The sequence below is a fragment of the Rhipicephalus sanguineus genome, chromosome 3 (assembly GCF_013339695.2).
Source record: "Rhipicephalus sanguineus isolate Rsan-2018 chromosome 3, BIME_Rsan_1.4, whole genome shotgun sequence".
Taxonomy (NCBI): Eukaryota; Metazoa; Arthropoda; class Arachnida; order Ixodida; family Ixodidae; genus Rhipicephalus; species Rhipicephalus sanguineus.
Genome location: NC_051178.1, coordinates 101474284 through 101494697, shown reverse-complemented (window position 1 = coordinate 101494697; position 20414 = coordinate 101474284). Strand labels below are relative to the sequence as shown.

At 50.8% G+C, this 20414-nt stretch overlaps 1 protein-coding gene across 1 annotated transcript in view; it reads left to right on the top strand.

Annotated features, from left to right (window-relative positions):
* LOC119386861 (potassium/sodium hyperpolarization-activated cyclic nucleotide-gated channel 1) overlaps window positions 1-17632 on the top strand; it is a 104377-nt gene extending 86745 nt beyond the window's left edge. The window contains exons 9-10 of the mRNA XM_049414068.1: window positions 11748-11858; window positions 17410-17632. Of these exons, the coding sequence (XP_049270025.1) occupies window positions 11748-11858; window positions 17410-17632 (334 nt within the window). The remainder of the gene's footprint in view (window positions 1-11747; window positions 11859-17409) is intronic.
* The last annotated feature ends 2782 nt before the right edge of the window (window positions 17633-20414 follow it).

Genomic DNA, 20414 nt, shown 5'->3' with positions numbered 1-20414 from the left:
TGGAGAGCCTGGAGGACCTCTGGCCGCAATGTCGAGGGTACCACGAGAAGGCAATCGGCTCGAAGCGGTGAGAAGTTCTTCTTTAGGAGAACACCGTTGCGCAAGAAAAACGACGTCAGTCCCCGCGTGAATACCTTCGGAACAACGGTGGTCCTGCCCTCGAGGTAATCCACAAGGCCCTTCAGTTCCGGGTCGGCTCGCTGTCGTTCGGCGAAGTCGTCGGCACTTATGGCTCCCAAGAAGCTGTCATCATCCGGGTCGTCGGGCGGTGGTGGGTCGACGGGGGTACGAGACAGGCAGTCGGCGTCTGAGTGTTTCCTTCCGGACTTGTACACGACGGTAATGTCAAACTCTTGAAGTCTTAGGCTCCACCGTGCGAGGCGACCTGAAGGGTCCTTCAAGTTAGCTAGCCAACACAAGGCGTGATGGTCGCTCACAACTTTGAAGGGCCTGCTGTAGAGGTAGGGGCGAAACTTTGACGTAGCCCAGATGATGTCGAGGCACTCCTTTTCTGTTGTGGAACAGTTTGCCTCTGCCTTAGACAGCGACCGGCTAGCATAACTGATAACCATTTCCAGTCCACCCGTCCACTGCACAAGGACGGCGCCGAGTCCTACGCTGCTCGCATCGGTGTGAATCTCCGTATCGGCGTATTCGTCGAAATGCGCAAGTATCGGAGGTGTCTGCAGGCGTCGTTTGAGTTCATGAAATGCTTCGACTTGCGCTGTTTGCCACCTGAATTCGACGTCGGTCTTCGTGAGCTGCGTTAGTGGCTCGGCTATCCGTGAAAAGTCTTTGACAAAGCGTCTGTAATAGGCGCACAAGCCGAGAAATCGGCGCACGGCCTTCTTGTCGGTGGGTGGCGGGAAAGCGGCGATGGCAGCTGTTTTCTGCGGGTCTGGGACCACTCCAGTCTTGCTGATCACGTGACCCAAAAACAAGAGCTCTTGGTACGCGAAGCGGCACTTTTCTGGCTTCAGGGTGAGCCCGGAGTTCTTGATTGCTTGAAGTACGGATTGAAGTCTCTGGAGGTGCTCGTCGAAGTTCGAGGAAAACACAACGACGTCGTCCAGGTAAACAAGGCAAGTCTGCCACTTCAAGCCAGCTAATACAGTATCTATGACTCGTTGGAAATTCGCAGGTGCCGAGCAAAGACCAAAGGGCATGACCTTGAACTCGAACAGGCCGTCCGGTGTTATGAAGGCAGTCTTTTCTCGGTCCCTCTCGTCGACTTCGATTTGCCAGTAGCCGGTCTTGAGGTCCATCGAAGAAAAGTACTTCACGTTGTGTAGTCGATCTAGGGCGTCGTCTATACGTGGGAGAGGGTACACGTCCTTTTTCGTGATTTTGTTCAGGCGACGATAATCGACGCAGAAACGTAGGGTCCCATCCTTCTTCTTCACTAACACCACGGGTGACACCCACGGACTCTTTGAAGGCTGGATGATGTCGTCGCGTAGCATTTCGTCGACTTGTTTCCTTATGGCCTCACGTTCTCGCGTCGAAACTCTGTACGGGCTCTGACGAAGTGGCCTGGTACTTTCTTCTGTTATGATGCGATGTCTTGCGATCGGTGTCTGCCGAATTCTGGAAGACGATGAAAAGCAGTCCTTGTATTGCAGGAGCGGGGTTTTGAGCTGGTCTTGCTTGGTCTTCGGAAGGCTCGGGTTGACGTCGAAATGTGGTTCGGGACCTCGACTCGTCGAAGCAGGTTCGGCAGCATCGAAGAGGGCGAAAGCATCGCTGGCGGCTACACATTCTTCGATGTAGGCGACCGTCGTACCAATGTTGAGGTGCCTATATTCGTGGCTGAAGTTTGTCAGCACTACCTTTGCTTTACCGTCACGCAGCTCGGCTATACCTCGTGCGACGCAAATTTGACGGTTCAGGAGTACGTGCTGATCGCCCTCGATGACGCCTTCAAAGTACGCAGATTTTTCGGTGCCGACGGAAATAATGACGCTGGAACGTGGCGGAATGGTCACCTGCTCTTCTATCACATTCAATGTATGGTTCCCTGGCGTCGCACGGGGCGGCAGCGCTTTGTCTGAGGTTAGTGTTATCGACTCAGACCTAAGGTCGATGACGGCGCCGTGGTCACTTAGGAAGTCCATTCCAAGTATCACATCCCTGGAGCAATTTTGTAGGATTACAAAGCTCGCAGGATAAGTCCGGTTATTGATGGTGACTCTCGCCGTGCAGACACCAATCGGCGTTATCATGTGGCCTCCAGCTGTCCGGATTTCGGGTCCACTCCAAGCGGTCTTTACTTTCTTCAGCTTGGTGGCGAATGGCCCATTGACGACGGAATAGTCTGCCCCAGTGCCGACGAGAGCGGTGACGTTGTGGCCGTCGATGACAACGTCGAGGTCGCTAGTTCGTCGTCTTGCGTTGCGGTTGGGTCGCGGCGTCGGGTCACGGCTGCGTCGGTATGTTCCGCTGCTTCCATGTTGCGTCGTCAGGTCTTCTTCGGTCCGCGAGGTTTCGTCGGCAGGGCTTCGTCTGCTTCGCGTCGTGTTCTGCAGGTCTCGTCGGGTGGTCGTCGGCGGCGGCCGCGGAGGATCTTCGGCATTTCGTCGTACAGCAACCGCACTTCCATCGGTTGCTGCCCTTAGTTTCCCGGATACGAGCTAGGCGACCGGCCCCGGTTTGGGCCGCTGTACATCTGTCGTCGCTGAGGGGAACGGTAGCGTCCAGGCGACGGCGAACGCGAGGTACGTCGAGGTGCCCATTCAGTGGTGGCCAAGTAGGCGGCGATGTCACGTGGCAGCTCACCATGCTGTGGGGGCGGTGCGTTGACGGCGAAGCCACGTAGGCCCATCTGACGGTACTGGCAGCGGCGGTATGTGTGGCTGGCTTCCCCGCAGTGACAGCAGAGCGGTCGGTTGTCAGGGGCACGCCAAACGTCGGTCTTTCGGGGGGCGCAGCGTTGTCCTGTCGGCGGGCGGTATGGCGTCGTTGGTGGTGGCGGCGGTGCCTGGCGGCGGAACTGCTGCGGCGGCGCGGCGTCTTGAGCGAGCGAGGAGGAATGTTGCGGCGGACTGCAGCGGCGTAGCTGATCCCTTGTGGCTCAGGCTGCATTAGTTGAGGTGCTCCCAGGGATTGCTGTATTTCCTGGCGTACGACGTCAGTAATCGAGTCTACTTGAGGCTGCGAGGACGGCAACAGTTTTCGCAACTCCTCCCGCACGATCGCTCTGATCGTGTCTTGCAGGTCTTCAGATTGCAGCGCTTGAACCTCCCCGTAGGTCGTCGTGGGAATCCGGCGGTTGTACTGCCTCGTGCGCATTTCAAGCGCCTTTTCGATCGTTGAGGCTTCCGAGACGAATTCCGCGACCGTCTTAGGTGGGTTACGAACAAGGCCGGCAAAGAGATCCTGCTTGACTCCTCGCATTAAGAAGCGGATCTTCTTCTCCTCGGACATAGCGGGGGTCAGCATGGCGAAAAAGGCGGACCATTTCTTCAGTGTACATGCCGATGTTTGTAGCGCCACCGACATCGACGGGATGGCACAGTGAAGAAAGAAGATGTCGGACGTGACCTCGTGCGGCGCGGCAGCAAGGCTGGCGCGAGGGGCGCAGAAAAATAAAGAAAAAGTTGGTTGGTTAGAGGCTTCGGCGCTAGACGGACGTGTCGAGTCGTTTTCTTATGTGTGCTCCACAAATTGGTGACCCGGACGTTTGGATCAAGTAGCAACTTGTGCCTGATCATAACGTGCAACACGAAACACAAAGACGTGGAGCCATGTCAACCACCGGCAACGAACGCCAGCAAGCCTCGACCAACTCGGCCAACGTCGAGACCTCTTCAACCGCTGCGGTTATTTCGAACACCATCCGACTGCCAGAGTTCTGGGAACGGAACCCCTCAGCGTGGTTCATCCAAGCAGAGGCACGTTTTGAACTGTCGCGGATTACGTCCCAGACTCGCAAGTATCTCCTCGTAGTCGACGCGCTTCCAGCGGCCGTCATCGACGAGATTTCCGACCTTCTCCATTCGTTCGCGCACGACCTACCAGAGTCGCCTTACGACGCAATTAAGGCTGCTATACTGGACCGCACGGCTGTGTCGGAACGCACACGGTTGCAACAGCTACTCTCAATCGAACAACTCGGCAATCAACGGCCAAGCCAGCTACTGCGTCGATTCCTTAATCTGCTCGGCCCACGCGTTTCCACTACGGACAGCACCTTCGTCCGTGAGCTATTCCTTCAGCGCTTGCCCACCCAAGTCCAGATGGTGCTGGCAACTGCTTCAACCCAGAATTTGTCAGAGCTCGCTACATTGGCTGACAAGGTTATGGAAGTTGCCAATCCACTTCCAGTGGTTGCAGCTGCAATTCCGGCTTCAGCATCGCACGCCGTCAGCCCTTCACTGACAAAGCGGTCCGAGCCAGAATCACCATCATTTCCCGTCGCTGAGTTATGCGACAGACTGGACAAGCTTCTGCTTGCCACTACTCGTAGGAGCGCTTCTCCTCCTTCACGTCGACGTCGCCGTTCTCCATCTTATCGACGCTTCCCATCCATCGAGAGCCAGCGCAACAGTGAATCACAGCAGTCTGACATCTGCTGGTACCACAGCCGTTTTGGCGCTAGCGCGCGTCACTGCCTCCTCCCTTGCACCTGGTCGGAAAACTGTCCGGCCGACCGCTAGCGGCGACAAGCAGTCACAGGCCTACCCCATGTCGCCTCTTCTTTGTCAACGACAAGGTCACTGGGCAACGCTTCCTAATTGACACAGGCGCACAGGTCAGCATTCTCCCTGCTACACGAATGGATCGCACCGCTACTCCCATGCTGTACTTGCAAGCTGTGAATGGAACGCGGATTCCAGTATTTCGACAACGGTCGCTCACTCTCAACCTGGGACTACGAAGACCGTTTCGCTGGCTGTTCATGGTCGCCGACGTTCCTTCTGCCATTATCGGTGCTGATTTCCTCACCGACCATGGCCTCATTGTCGACGTCAAGCGACAACGTCTCCTAGACGCGACAACTTACCTCTCGGTGAAAGGCATTGCTGCGCTGGGAACCACAGATTTAGCCCTCTCTTGTGCTACGGTTTCCAATGAACCCTTCGCGGCTTTGCTACGAGAATTCCCTGACATCACCGCACCGCCTAATTGGAAAAAACCAGGGTGCCACGACGTACGTCACCACATCGTTACTGTCAGACCTCCTGCTTTCTTCCAGCCACGTCGACTTGCTCCGGACAAACTCAAGGTTGCACGTGCAGAATTTGAACATATGCTGGAATTGGGAATTATTCGCCCGTCCGCAAGTAACTGGGCAGCTCCACTCCACATGGTGCCCAAGAAATCGGGTGACTGGAGGCCATGCGGAGACTACCGATCTCTGAACACTAAGACAATTCCGGATCGGTACCCGTTACCCAACATACAGGATTTCACTGCCGCTCTGCACGGCGCCAACATCTTTTCGAAGATTGACCTTGTCCGCGCCTACCACCAAATTCCCATGGCCGAATCAGACATACCCAAGACGGCTATTACAACACCATTCGGACTCTTCGAGTTTTTGCGAATGCCGTTCGGTCTCAGGAATGCCGCTCAGTCCTTTCAACGTTTCATTGACACAGTCACGCGTGGTCTACCCTTTGTTTTCGCCTACGTGGACGACTTGTTGGTGGCCAGCAAATCTGTGGAAGAGCATTTACAACACCTTCGTTGTCTGCTACAACGACTATCTGACCACGGCATCGTCATCAACGCCTCGAAAAGCGAGTTTGGTGTCACTAGCTTAGTCTTTCTCGGACATCACCTGGACACCAGTGGCATCCGCCCACTTTCATCAAAAATCGAAGCAGTCCAGAGCTTCCCTAGGCCCACAACGATCACGAAGCTGCGGCAATTCCTCGGCATGGTTAACTTTTACCGCCGCTTTATCAAGAACTGTGCCGATATAGTGGCGCCTTTGGACCGTCTGCTTACCAGCAAGAACAAGACGTCCTTACTACCTTGGGACTCCACTGCTGAAGACGCCTTTATCAAGATCAAGGGCGCGCTCGCCAACGCTGCCTTTCTTGCCCACCCCAACCCGACGGCATCTCTAGCCCTCATGAGTGACGCGTCTAGCACAGCCGTGGGAGCGGTTCTCCAGCAGCGTGTTGACAACTCATGGCAACCATTAGCCTTTTTCTCCAAGAAACTCAGCCCAACACAAGCTCGTTACAGCACCTTCGGTCGAGAGTTACTTGGAATTTACCTCGCCATCCGACACTTTCGCCATATCGTCGAAGGTCGACCATTTACAATTTTCACGGACCACAAGCCGTTGACATATGCGCTTTGCAGAGAGTCGTCGACGCACACGCCACGAGAAATCCGCCATCTCTTGTTTATCTCTGAATTCTCCACCGACATCCGACACGTCAGCGGCGACCAGAACATACCTGCTGACACTCTCAGCCGCGTGGACGCCGTGACATCACCTGCAACTCCTGCGCCACTGGATGTGCCGACGCTCGCAGCACACCAAGCTAATGATCCCGAGCTCATACAACTGCGCTCATCTAAAACAGCACTGCGATTGCACGATATCCTGCTTGATGGCGCCAACCTCGTCTGTGACACATCTACAGGCACACCCAGACCATTTGTCCCTCGCACGTTACGCAAGCAGCTTTTCGACACGCTGCACCAGCTCGCTCACCCCGGCGTTCGTGCCTCGCAACGCCTTGTTTCATCGCGTTACGTATGGCCCCGGATGAACGCGGACGTACGCGACTGGGTACGTGCATGTACACCCTGCCAACGTGCCAAAGTCCACAGGTACCCTGTTCCCCCAACACGCCAGTTTCTCCAGCCTGACCATCGTTTCGATATTGTCCACATCGACATCGTCGGACCACTACCACCGTGTGACGGATTTCGCTACCTGCTCACAGCTGTCGACAGATTTACTCGATGGCCAGAAGCGACCCCGCTTCCAGACAGCTCTGCTGCAACCGTCGCAGCAGCATTCGTCACAACATGGGTTGCCCGCTTCGGATGCCCTACCAAGATCGTGACTGACAGAGGACAGGAATTCGAGTCTGCCCTCTTTCACGAACTCCTACGCTTGCTTGGCACGCATCGTCTTCGCACGGCTGCCTACCACCCCCAGACCAATGGCCTCGTAGAACGCTTCCATCGACAGCTCAAGGCAGCACTGATGGCCCATGGCACGCCATCGCAATGGGTTCAACGTCTGCCACTGGTACTTCTGGGTATCCGCTGCGCCTTGAAATCGGACTTCGGGTGCTCGAGCGCGGAGCTCGTCTACGGCACTCCGCTCCGTCTGCCCTGCGACTTCTTCTCCCCAGAACCACCCTCGGCAGCTCTGTCTACTCACGAATACGTACACCTTCTTAGGGACCTCTTCCGGGATCTTAAACCCTGTCCGACACGTCCTCCTCCAGACCGCACACCATACATTACATCCGACCTGACCAATGCAACCCATGTTTTCGTGCGGTTTGGGCCTATTCGGCCTGCTCTCCACCCACACTACCTCGGGCCCTTTCCGGTACTGGAGAAACGCGAGTCGACATATGTCGTAGATGTTCATGGCAAACCTGACACCATCGCACTGGAGCGCCTGAAGCCGGCCTACTGTGAGACGACTCCCACAGTCGCCTGGTTCAATCCAGTTCCACATGTCTCCGTTCCCGTCGCTGCGGACACTACTTCGATCCGCAGAGTTTCCTGGAAGTGCTGATTTCGTTCGCAGACCATGCTGCTCTCTAGGGGAAGGAGCTATGTAGCGCCACCGACATCGACGGGATGGCACAGTGAAGAAAGAAGATGTCGGACGTGACCTCGTGCGGCGCGGCAGCAAGGCTGGCGCGAGGGGCGCAGAAAAATAAAGAAAAATCACAGCATATCCACGGAGTGAATGATGATGAGTGGGCGAAGCTGCGGAGGTTCATCGGTAAACCGTGAATCTTCCGTGAATTCTGCCCAGTACATCACCGACATGAGATCGGGCGCGTTTATACTAAAGGTTCGATGAGTTATGACGACTTGCAGCTCACTTTAATTTTACATGTACGCTGTGAATTTTCATTGTTTAGAAAACCATTGCTTTAGAAAACACCTTGCGTCTTTCGTTAAGCAGCTGGCGTCTTTTTCGTTTTGCTTTAGAAACATCTGGCGTTCTTTCGTTTTGTTTTTACAAAACATCTGGCGTCTTTCGTTGGTTTATTTCATCAATCAACGGCGTTTTGAACAAAATTTTTATTGTTTAATCACGCACAGGAGAAATCTCACCAGGCACTACCTTGGAGGTAAACAATGGCTGCTAATGGGAATGAGAGACAGAAGAAGTCGGTTTTTAGCTAACACTTACACTTCTACAGAGACAGAAGAATTCGGCTTTTAGTTAACGCGCACGCTGCGAATTTTTTATTGTTCAACAACGCACAGGAGAAATCTCCCACCGGCACCACCTCGGAGGTCAAAGGGTAAGACTTGTTACTCACTACTACGAGCACGACGAGGGACGAACGGGTGCCGCCTTAAGGAGCTTCGCCCCTAAAAGTTGGTTGGTTAGAGGCTTCGGCGCTAGACGGACGTGTCGAGTCGTTTTCTTATGTGTGCTCCACATGTTCTCGTTCGGCAGCTGTACACGAGTCTCTAGCAGAGCTTCGGCTCTTTCCTTCCGGACGACGCTCGTGAAGGTGTCCAGGAAAGCGGCACGAAAAAGGTCCCAGGTTGTGAGCGTGGCCTCTCGGTTCTCGAACCATGTTCGAGCGGCGTCTTCCAAGGCGAAGTACACGTGTCGTAGCTTATCGGGATCAGTGCAGTTGTTGAAACGAGCGACGCGGTCGTACCTTTTAAGCCAACTTTCCGGGTCTTCGAGCGGTGACCCGCGGAAGGTAGGTGGCTCCCTCGGTTGGTGTAGGAGCACAGGTGCAGGCGCCATGGGTGCTGTCGCCGTCATTGATGTGGTGGGCATGGTCGGGGTGTTCCTGGTCTTGTCAGGTAGAGGCCCGTACTCCGGTGGTAGACCTTGTTGCCTACGGCTAGCTCGCTGGTCGTAGCTGGCTGCAATGTCTTCTCCGCGCTGTGGGCTGGGTTCACGGCTTGACGGGGGCGTCCGGATCATGAAGGAACAGCACCTCCACCAGATGTCACGTGGTCGTGACGTCGACGAAGGCAGCAGTCAGCACGTCCGAGATGAAACTCTTTATTAGGCCGTACTTGTGGCCGGGAAAATGAAACTCCAGCTTACAGCAATAAACTGATAGCGGCGAGCAGAGCGTCGACCGTCGATCAACTGACAGGCGGTGAAGCGTGTCGTTATTTAAACATGTGCCGTCGAATATTCCAGCGTTATCGCTGGCTGTCGTGCAAATTCTAGAATAAGCTCGAGTGTGCGCGTCTTGCGCGCAATCTTAACGAAACGATCTACAATGATCGCGAAGGTTCTCGAACAATGAGGCGCGGTTCGCGCTGAGCGTCTGACAGTCTTTGTGGCCGAAAACCGAATACAACAAAAGCGATAAACTCACGTGGCAATATTGATGTCTGCCAGCTATAGCACCGTTTAACGTGGATGCACCCACTTTGATGCTTGGTGGTACATCTCCATCCCGACGACTAACGTCTATGTTAAATGATTAAACAAGCCCTTGTGGTAGCTGTAGTAGTTAACGGTGAAAGCGTAATCAGAGAACGAAGTGTGATAGCCAGAAGAGCGTCGCATATTGGACGCAGAGCTTGGTCACCATCCCGCGGCATGTTAAAATGTGATTGAACACCACGGCCGGACTAGAGGGAAACGCAAAGCGCGTCGTGCCGCCCCGGTAGCCCGGCCACGATTTTTCTCGGGGCGAGCGCGTGAGCGGGGAACGCGGTGTTAGAGCCAGGTGAGGCAGGCGCGCGTCGCAGAGCTATTTTTGCTTTGGATTGGCGGGATGCTATGAGCGAGGCCGAGGCTTTTACGACGCTTAGAATAAGATCGCTACCTCCCGGTGTGTTAAGGCATTGACAAAATTGAACTTCTATTGAAAACGCGCCGAATGGGATGGACGTCTAACGCGTTGCAGGTGCTAATCGCGGAGGCCACAGTAATTACGAATTACTTTACCGCTACCAGAGGGCAACAACACCCCGCCGAGCAGGAGAGTGGTTGATACTTAAGAGCATTACCGACTGGTACTTAAGAGCACTACCGACTGTTGAGTTCGTTGTTCGGTTCAAGGCCCAGCGTGTAGCCTCGTCAAAACAAAACTAGCGTTGTGTCTAGGAGGCTAAATGTTTTAACGCGGTAGCGTTAGAGTACACACACTAAGAAAAATCCGTCTGTGTCAAAATTAGAACGAAATCGCCATTTTCGTGCTAATTTATTTTAGGAAAAACTCCATTACGTCGGGTTTGGTGCCAAGTTTGTCTTGTTAATTCGGCTTGATGACAACACTGCATCCTTACGGGTACATGGTGGGCAATCGACATCTTTTCGTTAGATCGGGAACTTCGTAAAATCGGGTTTCGTTAGTTCGAGTTGAAACTACGCGTATGAAAAAACGACAGAAAGCTTCATACGGCGTGTTGCACAGGTTCGGGAAGGTAGCATCTGAAAATTCTTTTACCACATATTTTTCCCTCGTAAGGCGAGAGACAGAGAGAGAGGGAGGAAATGCAGTTAAAAGAAAGGCAGATAAGTTAGCTATTAACTTTGCTTAGTCAATAACCATGTTTGTATAGCATCGGCAATGGGGCTAATTAATTTTCCGTTTTATGCGGATTAACTTCCTCTCCTCATAATAACTGATATTGATCCTTATCACATCTTTAATACAACAGGTAATTAACAAATCTAGAAGAAAGAGGAGTTTGCATATTGGGATTTGTATAGATCACAGTGAACCTGTCGTTGCAAGACTTGTTCATCTGTGCTTGAGGCACTCGTCGACGGGTTGAGGAATACGCGTTGCGCCGATAACATCGCGTCCTGTCGAGCGTGTTCTCTGACGTTTGGGCAAACTGCGATTCGGTGCGAATAGTCTCGTTAAATGCTATTTTCCCCGTTACTGGGCTTTGCTTCGGCCAAGTATGCTATTTTTAACATATATGCATCCGTCATTACCCAGTCAGAGACTCTTTTAACCTACCAGACGACGTTTCATTATTTACTCCTGATTATCACATTACCTCTTATTAGACAATCCAAAAAACGGCAGGAAGTGGAAGATGGAAGCTGCGATGAAAAAATCCGTAAAACAGGGGGTGGGTGCTCGAGCCAACGTTTCGGCAAGTGGACTTGTCTTCTTCAAGGCTGGAACTGATTTCCTTAGCTATCGTGTGTATATGCTTCGTTGTCGCTGGAAGCATATACACACGATAGCTAACGAAATCAGTTCCAGCCTTGAAGAAGACAAGTCCACTTGCCGAAACGTTGGCTCGAGCACCCACCCTCTGTTTTACGGATTTTTCCTCATATTAGACAGTTATACGTAGAATAGCGTACGCAGGGTTAACCTTCGTTGGGTACGATACGCTATTTTTGCAATTAAACCTGGGTTGCCAAGTTGATAGCACATGATGCACGCGCAGTGGTGACAAACGCTAATGCAATAGCTTTGCGTACCCTATTCTAAAACTGCCTATTGTTTATATCCGCCAGCAAATGAATATTTCAATGTTTCCAGCGTCAAATTCCTGCATCGAATGCGAATCGAATAGCTGCGTGTGGTACAATTCGTAATCGCGGCTTGAAATTACTCGCGCAACCCTATGCGCAGGCCATCGTCGGTGCTCATCCTGCCCGAACTGCGGCGCATGGGCACCATAACACCTTCCTCTACAGACACCACCGAAGAGGCCGCTCCCGCGGTCAGCCCCATGGACACAAGGTACGTCCATTCGAAGCTTCAGTGATGACATAGAAACGGAGTCTCGAACAGAGGTCCCAGGGAACTTGTGGGGCCAGTGGAGATCGAATGTACACAGTGGTTTCAATGTCACCTGGCGCTTGTAAAGTGAAACAATACAGAGATTCTCGGGAAGAAAGAAGCTTAAAGATATATTTCGGATTTTGCGTGCCGAAAATGCGATATGATTATGACGAATGCCGCAGTGGGGGACTGAAAATTTCGACCCTCTGGTGTTCCTTAATGTTCACTGGCATAGCACAGTACACGGACCTTTAGCATTTCGCCTCCATCGAAATGCGACCGCCGCGGCCGGGATCGAACTCGCGACCTTCGGGTCAGCAGCCGAGCACCATAATCACTTTACCACCGAGGCGGACGAGGCTTGAGAAGAGATGAGAAGTTGTCGAACAGGGAATGCCACTGAAGCCACCTTTATTATTATACCGAAAGCTTGCCCTTTGGCATAATACGAGAGGGTATAAAAATACACGAACAATTTTGATTCGTACGGGACGTCTTGAAACGAACGATGAAATAGCCATCGAATGCAACGATTGTGGTCAGCCAGGTCTGAGGCCTGTTGCTCGGAGGTGGTGAATATGACTTAATTGCAGACCCGGGCAGGACCTCGCTGCCACATCCAGGACAGGAGGCATCATAGATCATTTCATCGTAAGAGGCATCCAGGATTTCCGCCAGCTGCACTATACCTCGCACTTCACTACACTTAGACCCCTCGTAGCCGCGATCACGAACGGATCCGATAACAAGTCCGGTCCAGCTGTTGGCGCTCACTGATCACGGTGATCATGACCTTGCGCAAGAACTTTCAAGAACCCCTTCTTCAAATACACACAGGTTTGTGAAACGTGCGTGCGTTCTCCGTCATAACAGACAAATATTAGCATAACAACTGTAACGCAACTGTGACAACTGCAACTGTGACTGTGACGTACGTGCAGTGCGCCTGCGCGTGCCACTCGTCTGCGTACCATATATCTATGGAAACTTTCCTATGTGAAGCTTAGTTGCGAGTACCGCCTGTCCAGTGCATCTGTGTTCCTTCTTTCGCGCTATCCAGTATTGAAGAACATGAGCACTACATATCAGCTTACCGCGTCTGGTGTTGGTAACACCCACGTTGCTGTTGGCATCGTTACGCTACTGTAAACAACTGGTTATATAATACATATGCGACTCTTCAACATATGAGTGTAAGTATACCACTTCCACGTTTCTTTAGCGTCATTCCGTAACGTTTCGCTCAATGGGAAAAATTACGCCACATTCACAATCCCGCGCATGCTTCGCATAACATCGATTCCCACGGTACGTGGGATCTGCCGAATTTTTTATACCGAAAGCTTGCCCTTTGGCATAATACGAGAGGGTATAAAAATACACGAACAATTTTGATTCGTACGGGACGTCTTGAAACGAACGAAGAAATAGCCATTGAATGCAACGATTAAGGTATTGTGGTCAGCCAGGTCTGAGGCCTGTTGCTCGGAGGTGGTGAATATGACTTAATTGCAGACCCGGGCAGGTCCACAGCAAGTGTGTCGCTGTTGCATTTTGGATTGCGGCATATCAAATTAGGCTCACGAGTTGTCTTCGTCGGAACTGCGGCTCCAGCGACAACGTCTAAGGCTTTTAATGCGATAGCATTTGTGTGGACACTCACGGATCATCTTCGCCGTCGGCGTCGCCGCGTAAGGTTCCGTATACTTAAAGCGCTCTGCTTCCTCTGGCTCTTTTCTTCCTCCTTGCCCTTCCGATACAAGCGCCTGTTCTCGAGGAACTGATTCGTGAAGCGTGTTTACCGCACAATTGCTCTATCAGACACGCTGCTGCACCGTTCGAATCGCGTCCACCGATAATAGAAACGTTTCTGTCCGGGCATATATGTATAACTTGTTTTTTTCAGATCCCGTGGACGGCATAAATGAGCCTCGTACTGCGTTGCGCGTCATTGAAATTAGTTTTTTTTTGGAGAAGATTAGAATAGTGACTAAAAAAACGGTAGACAATTTAGAGCGCGGTAGCTCCTCCCGAAGAAAAGCATGATAATTCCGATCGAGAAAGGGGCCTATCAAGGAAATACAATCTCTCCATTTTATCCACTGCTTGCATAGAAGTATCCAAACGATTAGATTGGAAAGAAATTGGAATAAAGATTAACGGAGGGTATCTTAGCAGTTTTTAGCTTGCAGACGACATCTTACTATGGCGAATGAGTTCTGCGGAAACCCGCAAGGTGGCGGAAGGGTTAAGAAAGGGAAAATAGACAACCACCCGTTTGTAGCACGAAGCCACGAGGAAATCCATACGGATTGCTCAGAAAGAAAGCCTCTTAGTTGCCGAAAAATTCGTCCTGGTCCGGGGATCGAACCCGGGACCAACGCCTTTCCGGGGCAGTCGCTGTACCAACTGAGCTAACCAGGAAGCTAGCAATCGGCAGCGCGAGGGCAAATCCATCGACAACTCGAAGCTCATGGATATAGACTATTGCAAACCGGTTCTGCGGAATCCCGCAAGGAGGCGGAAGGGTTACGAAAGGGGCCACCCGTTTGTAGCACTAAGCTACAAGGATTTCTTTGTGGCTTTGTGCTACAAACGAGTGTTTGTCACTTTTCCTTTCATAACGACTTCGTACTCTTCAGGAATTACGGCGAGGAATTAAAGAAAGGACTGAAGAAATAAACCGAGAAAGCGTCAAAGCATGCAAAAGACAAAGATAATACTAGGTGGCCCTACGAGAGAGCGAGAGTTCGTGGTAGAGAACCGCGAATCAGCAGAAGAGTACGTACATTTAGGCCAATATTAAATAGAGGAGCCTACACACGTAGGCTAATGTACGGCTGGAAGTGGGGATGGTGGTAAAGGACGGGGTTGCTGCAACGCCTTCAGCTACGCTTTGTTGCAAACTTTTTTTTTTATCTTGCTGTGTTATTTCCGTGCCTTCTCATCACCCTCGGCGCTAAGCTTTTGGTCGCCAGCTGTGGGTGAGGAGGGTTTTAGCGAACCTCGCCAGCTTCACAGATCAGTTACTGCAAGTTTCGCTCGAATAGGTGTAACTCTAGGACATGGTTTCTCAAAGTGGGTTCAGCAAACCCCTCCTCGGGGTTCCGCGAGCCACTGATAAATTTTCCCTGGTTCCGTACTCGCCAAGTCACTTAGATGAGGTGCAATTTGATAAGGCAGTGGACGTGCTGCTGCCATTTGCAACAACATATGCTTGTGAGCAGGCATTCTCGACGCTAGCCTATCTAAAATATAAGCACATGAATTGGCTGAATTCAGGAGCCGACATGCGGCTTGCCCTGAGTGTGACTGAGCCTCGCATCGATTTGTTGGTGCAAGAAAAGTGAGTTCCGTTGCATGACACTGAATAAATATTTAATATACCCTTGCTTTTGAATTTATTGCACATGAATGTAGCGTGAACCGAATGAAAAATGCTTGCATGAAATCAGAGCGGGAAGGGGAGGTTCCTCGGCACTTAATGGAGCTTAGCAGAGTTCCTCGGGACCGACATGCTTGAGAACCCCTGCTTTAAAAGATAGGAAGACAGCAGAGCGGATCAGAGAATAAACAGGGGTAGCCGATATCGTAATAGATAATAAGAGGAAAACATGGACCTGGACAGGTAACAGATGGTCAATTAGAACATCGGAATGGATACCAACAGATGGGACGCGCTGCCGAGATCGGCGAAGGGTTACGTGGACCGGCGAAGTGAATAAATTTGGAGGCATAACATGGAATCAGCTCGCTAAGAACAGGGTGCATGGGTCGGAAATCATTGGGAGAGGCTGTAGTCCTGCAGTGGACATAATGTAGGCAGTTGGTAATGTATTGTACTATAGGAGAACAGTGAGTTGCCCTTCCATTCGGTGTGCGAAAGACGTGTTTAGAAAAACACAGAGAGTACTATATACGTGAGAGCCGTAAGCCGTCTCTAACGGATGACACGTAAGGAGGGCGGCATGTTTTAGATGCGAAGTATCTGAAGGCGGAGCTCAATCCGGTGGTGGTGGTGGTGTGTGGCGTGACCACCCTTACTGCACGTACCCTCTCCACACACCTCCTCTCCACTCCCCCTCACCATTCCCCCTGTTTCCCACCCTCTCCACTTTCCCTCTCCCCTCCCCCTCTGCCATACCCCTCTCCCCTCCCCCTTTCCGCTCTTCCTCTGAAACGCGGGCTAGACATGCCGAAATTCTTTCCTGCGCAACGCAGCGATGAGCTCGAGCGCATGCGCGTCCCCTCCCCTTCTCTCTCCTCTCCTACGCTGCCCACCTATCGACCGCGTTCCCCGCTCGCCCTGTGAGAATTAACGGCCAGGCTAGATGGAAGATACGACGCGCGTAGCGTCCCTCTTCTCGTTCCACGACGCGAGGTCGGTAGCATGCCCAACGAACGCCAACGGAACGCGATCGTGCAAGTGCTCCGGCTTCGCATCGCCTCATGGTCCCCTTTAGCGGGAGATGGTGTAACTTTTTTATGCTTCAAATTGCAGCGATGTAGACGTATAGGTATTCTACTGCGGGAAAACTGTAAGCCGTCCCGAAAAAAATAACCACCTGTGAATTGTTAAGGATTTAGGTTACCATGCGTAACTTAATATGGGGCCGCACTAAACCGTCCCAAGGACTAAGAAGAAGAAGAAGTCAACCACCCCTGAACCTCGGACAGGTGCTTAGAATGCGTAGCAGTTCAGCGCACTGCTGCTGTCCAGCTTTACCACCGCTACCAAAGTACTGGTTAGCGGCTCCGATCTATGCGGAATTGCGCAATTAAACAACAAACGCTATCGAAATGTTCTCACTACAAAAAATGCACGTCTTGAAGCGCATCATTCTTTTATTGAAGTGAGCAGTTTTCTGAGAGCTGTTCGCTTACAGCGATAATCGGAATTGATAATTTTCCGCGCTGCGATTGCGGTGCCTTCACCGTCGAAGAGATTAAAAGCGGATCGCTAAAACATAGTACAAGTGTATGGCTTGTCGTAACAATAATGCTACGCTCAATAGATAGATAGATAGATAGATAGATAGATAGATAGATAGATAGATAGATAGATAGATAGATAGATAGATAGATAGATAGATAGATAGATAGATAGATAGATAGATAGATAGATAGATAGATAGATAGATAGATAGATAGATAGATTCCTGCGCCTGTTTTAAGTGGGCGTTTCTTTTTTTATTTATTTTTTGGTTGCAGCCATCACGAAATCAGATATTGGGTCTTTGGGCCTAGATTGCATAATCATAATAGAGGCTGAATTTTAATGAAAGAAAGAAAGGGACGGAGGTGGCTCAACTCGCCCTGCCGCATCTGCCTGCAGCGAAAAAGAAAAAGAAAACAATGTAGAAAGAACAGAACAAAGAATAACAAAAGCTGACTATAGCTTCGGGCACTTTTGTTTACGTCTGGTGTTCCCCGATGCGAATCATATTTACATCCGATGAACTCGATACAGAATATCGACGCAACGCGTTTGCGCACTATTTATGTCCAGGTACGAGTCACCCAAGTCACCCGTGTCCCCGGACATGTCTGCGGGTGTCCCGACGAGCAGCCGTGCGCCCGACGTGTGCATCCATTCCCCGGTGCTCGAGGTGGCCGAAGAGGAAGCGTTGGCCGCCGACTCCGGCTGCGAGAATCGGGAGCGCGACGACGCGGAAGGTCAGCAGGATGACAGCGACGCAGGCGGCAGTGGATCGGAGTGCAAGCAGTCCTGATGACTCATGCCTTAAGCACGCTTGACATTGCCGAACACTCGTGACGAAACTGGGCATCGCGACGAATACCAGGCTTCGTGTATAAATGCGTGCAGTGTTACGACATGTAGCTTTTTATTTAAATTGTATATACATATATCGATTCGCTCCTTATTGTTCACACAAGACTAACATGGAGAGCGCGTTTTGTTTCGTTTTGTCGCCTCTCTAGTACTCAATTCCATGTCCTCGTCGTTGTTGACTCTGTGCCAACAGCAGAAACAGTATTATTAAAGCGAAAGCCTTAGATGCCTAATAAAACGCGAAAAGTGACGTCGGCGGCGTCAACACGAGTTATGCAAAGAAAAAGATATCGTGATGACGTCACGCTATGACGTCACATAACGTGACTTCACGTGATCGCGTCATCAAGTGACCTCGCCGCTTTGTCAAAGGTGAGCCCATCCCGGAGGCACTGCGAAACCACGTAAGGTGCACGAAGGTTCCAATGCGTCCAATCCTGGAGGCAGTGCAAAACCACGTTGGCTGCAAAAAGCTTTCGGGGAGAGGGGGGGGGGGGGAGGAGATCACTACAACCGAGTGAACAGAAAAAAACGACAATAGCTTTCGCATTTGAGTCGTCTTAGGCATAAGGAACCGCGTGACTTTTTTTACTTGAGTTGGCTTTATTCTATTATTTACTATACCTGCACTGCATGACTTCACTGACCGCACCCCTTGACTTCATTGAGTACATGCTATTCTCGACTTTGCTCTCTTTTATTATTATTTGAGGCACTGTAGTGCAAACAACATCGGTTCTATGGTATCAAAATACCCACAAGTTTTAATGACCTATTAAATCTCCCTAAGCAAATGAATTCTTCAAAGTTAGAATCGTAGAAAAGTGGCGCGTTGATAGAATATCGTGTAGACACGCTAATTTGGGACGTCAATGAGAAATTTTTCTGTCCAAAGGCTCATACCGCTTCAAGGTTCTCGGAATTAAAAATAAGTTGAAATCGGTTTGTCTGAATGGCACGCAACTGACGTCTAAGCTACGTTAAGTCACTAAGCTACATTAAGATGAGAACGTTACTTGCGCTTGCAGTATTATTGCTTAGTGTCTAGCAACATCAATTTCGATAATCAACCTTTTAACTAATTACTTCAACGCAGGTATCGAAATGTGGGAAATGAAGCGATTGATTACACAATGACATCGGCCTAAAGCGAATCTTGAAGCGGCACCAGTTTTGACTGCAGAAATCGCTGTTAAAGTACCCCTGTTCCGCTTACTCTTCTTTAATCAAAACTGCTTTGTAACGTATCGGAGCCCAGAATCACTGAAATATCAACGTGTTTCGCGTCAAACCATGGAAATACACAGTCGTCGTCGGAATTTTTACTCGTGGATCATTGTGGCCGAAAAAGTATAACAAGACACGGGTGATTTTGGAAAATTTTATTAGCGGCAAGCAAAAACATGATCAACTGTATGAGTCGCATGATCAACCGCACGCCTATTAGGAAAAGAAGCCTCGAGGAATGCTTCAATAAAGGGGCGAGGAAGCAGTGAGGACTTTCGCCTTGATGCCCCTTACGAATGACCTATGTACCGCAGCATTTTTTTGCAGCAGGGCTGTCAAGGTCGAGGTTTGCCGCGTGTCGTAAATCGAAAATTATCATCATCATCATGAACCGGCACGCCCATCTTCGTCCTCTTCTGCTTCGCTACCAGAAGACGTGCGCCGATTTGTCGAGCGAGGGATGCAATAACTCTGATTGGCGAGAGGTAGAGTAGAGAGAGAGAGAGAGAAAGAAATAGATAGAAAGAGAAAGAGAGAAAGTTCTTGGCGAAAAAGAATTGCCGAGGCGAGATTCGAACTCGCGTACCCACGATCCGAAGGCGTGCGTCCTAACGACTCGGCTATCCAGGCACGCTGGCAGAGAAGAGTAAAATATAACACAGAAAGGGGATTGGAAAGGCAAGTGAGGGTGAGGAGAGATTTGAGGGTTAGGAGGAGGGCAAGGAGGATGGGACTGCGAGTACAGAGGGCTCTTTGCGTCCCATGGCTTTAAACTGCCATGGGACGCTAGGCGGTCTCCATCGTAGAGCTCGTGCTGTGCTCGGCAGTTGCTAGGCAACGGCGCAGCGAGATTTTTGCAACACCAATGCCGTCTTTGTGGTTTGACTAACAGCTTCGTTGTTAAAAAACGAAAAGAGTGCGTGGGAGAAAGACGAATGCGAAGCACGTGAGCTTCGGATCTGCTGCTTACAAATTAAGACCTCTATTATTGTTAGAAAGGCAAGCGCTACGCCTGTGTCTTGGTCTACCGAGATGTGTGGCTATTAGCGTGCTGTATTTGGAAGCTCGAAATCATTCCACTTGATGCAAGATTTAAGCAGCTTACCGTGCAGATGTTTTTAAAGCTCTACGATGCACCTCTCTCCCGTTCCCAGACAGTTTTTATCATGTCTCCAGATTCATTCTTTAAGCATCCGTGGCAACGTTATCGAAGGCCTCAAGTAATTTTCGTCGAGTCGCTGTTATCAGACCTACATGTTTCTCTGCCGTGCTTAGCTTGCCCAAAACCGTGTTCGCTGAAGCTTAATTTAGTTTTCGACGATATTTTCCCAAAAAATACTAAATTGCTTCCAAAGCGTATTCTAGAAGGTCTGCTTCAAGATCACCTCGGTCAATTTCCCGCTCACCTTGTAATTTCTACGGACGCAACGCAAAATCTTCAGAAGGCCGGAGTGGGCATTTTCTCCCAGCAGCTCAAATGGTCTTTTGCTCTC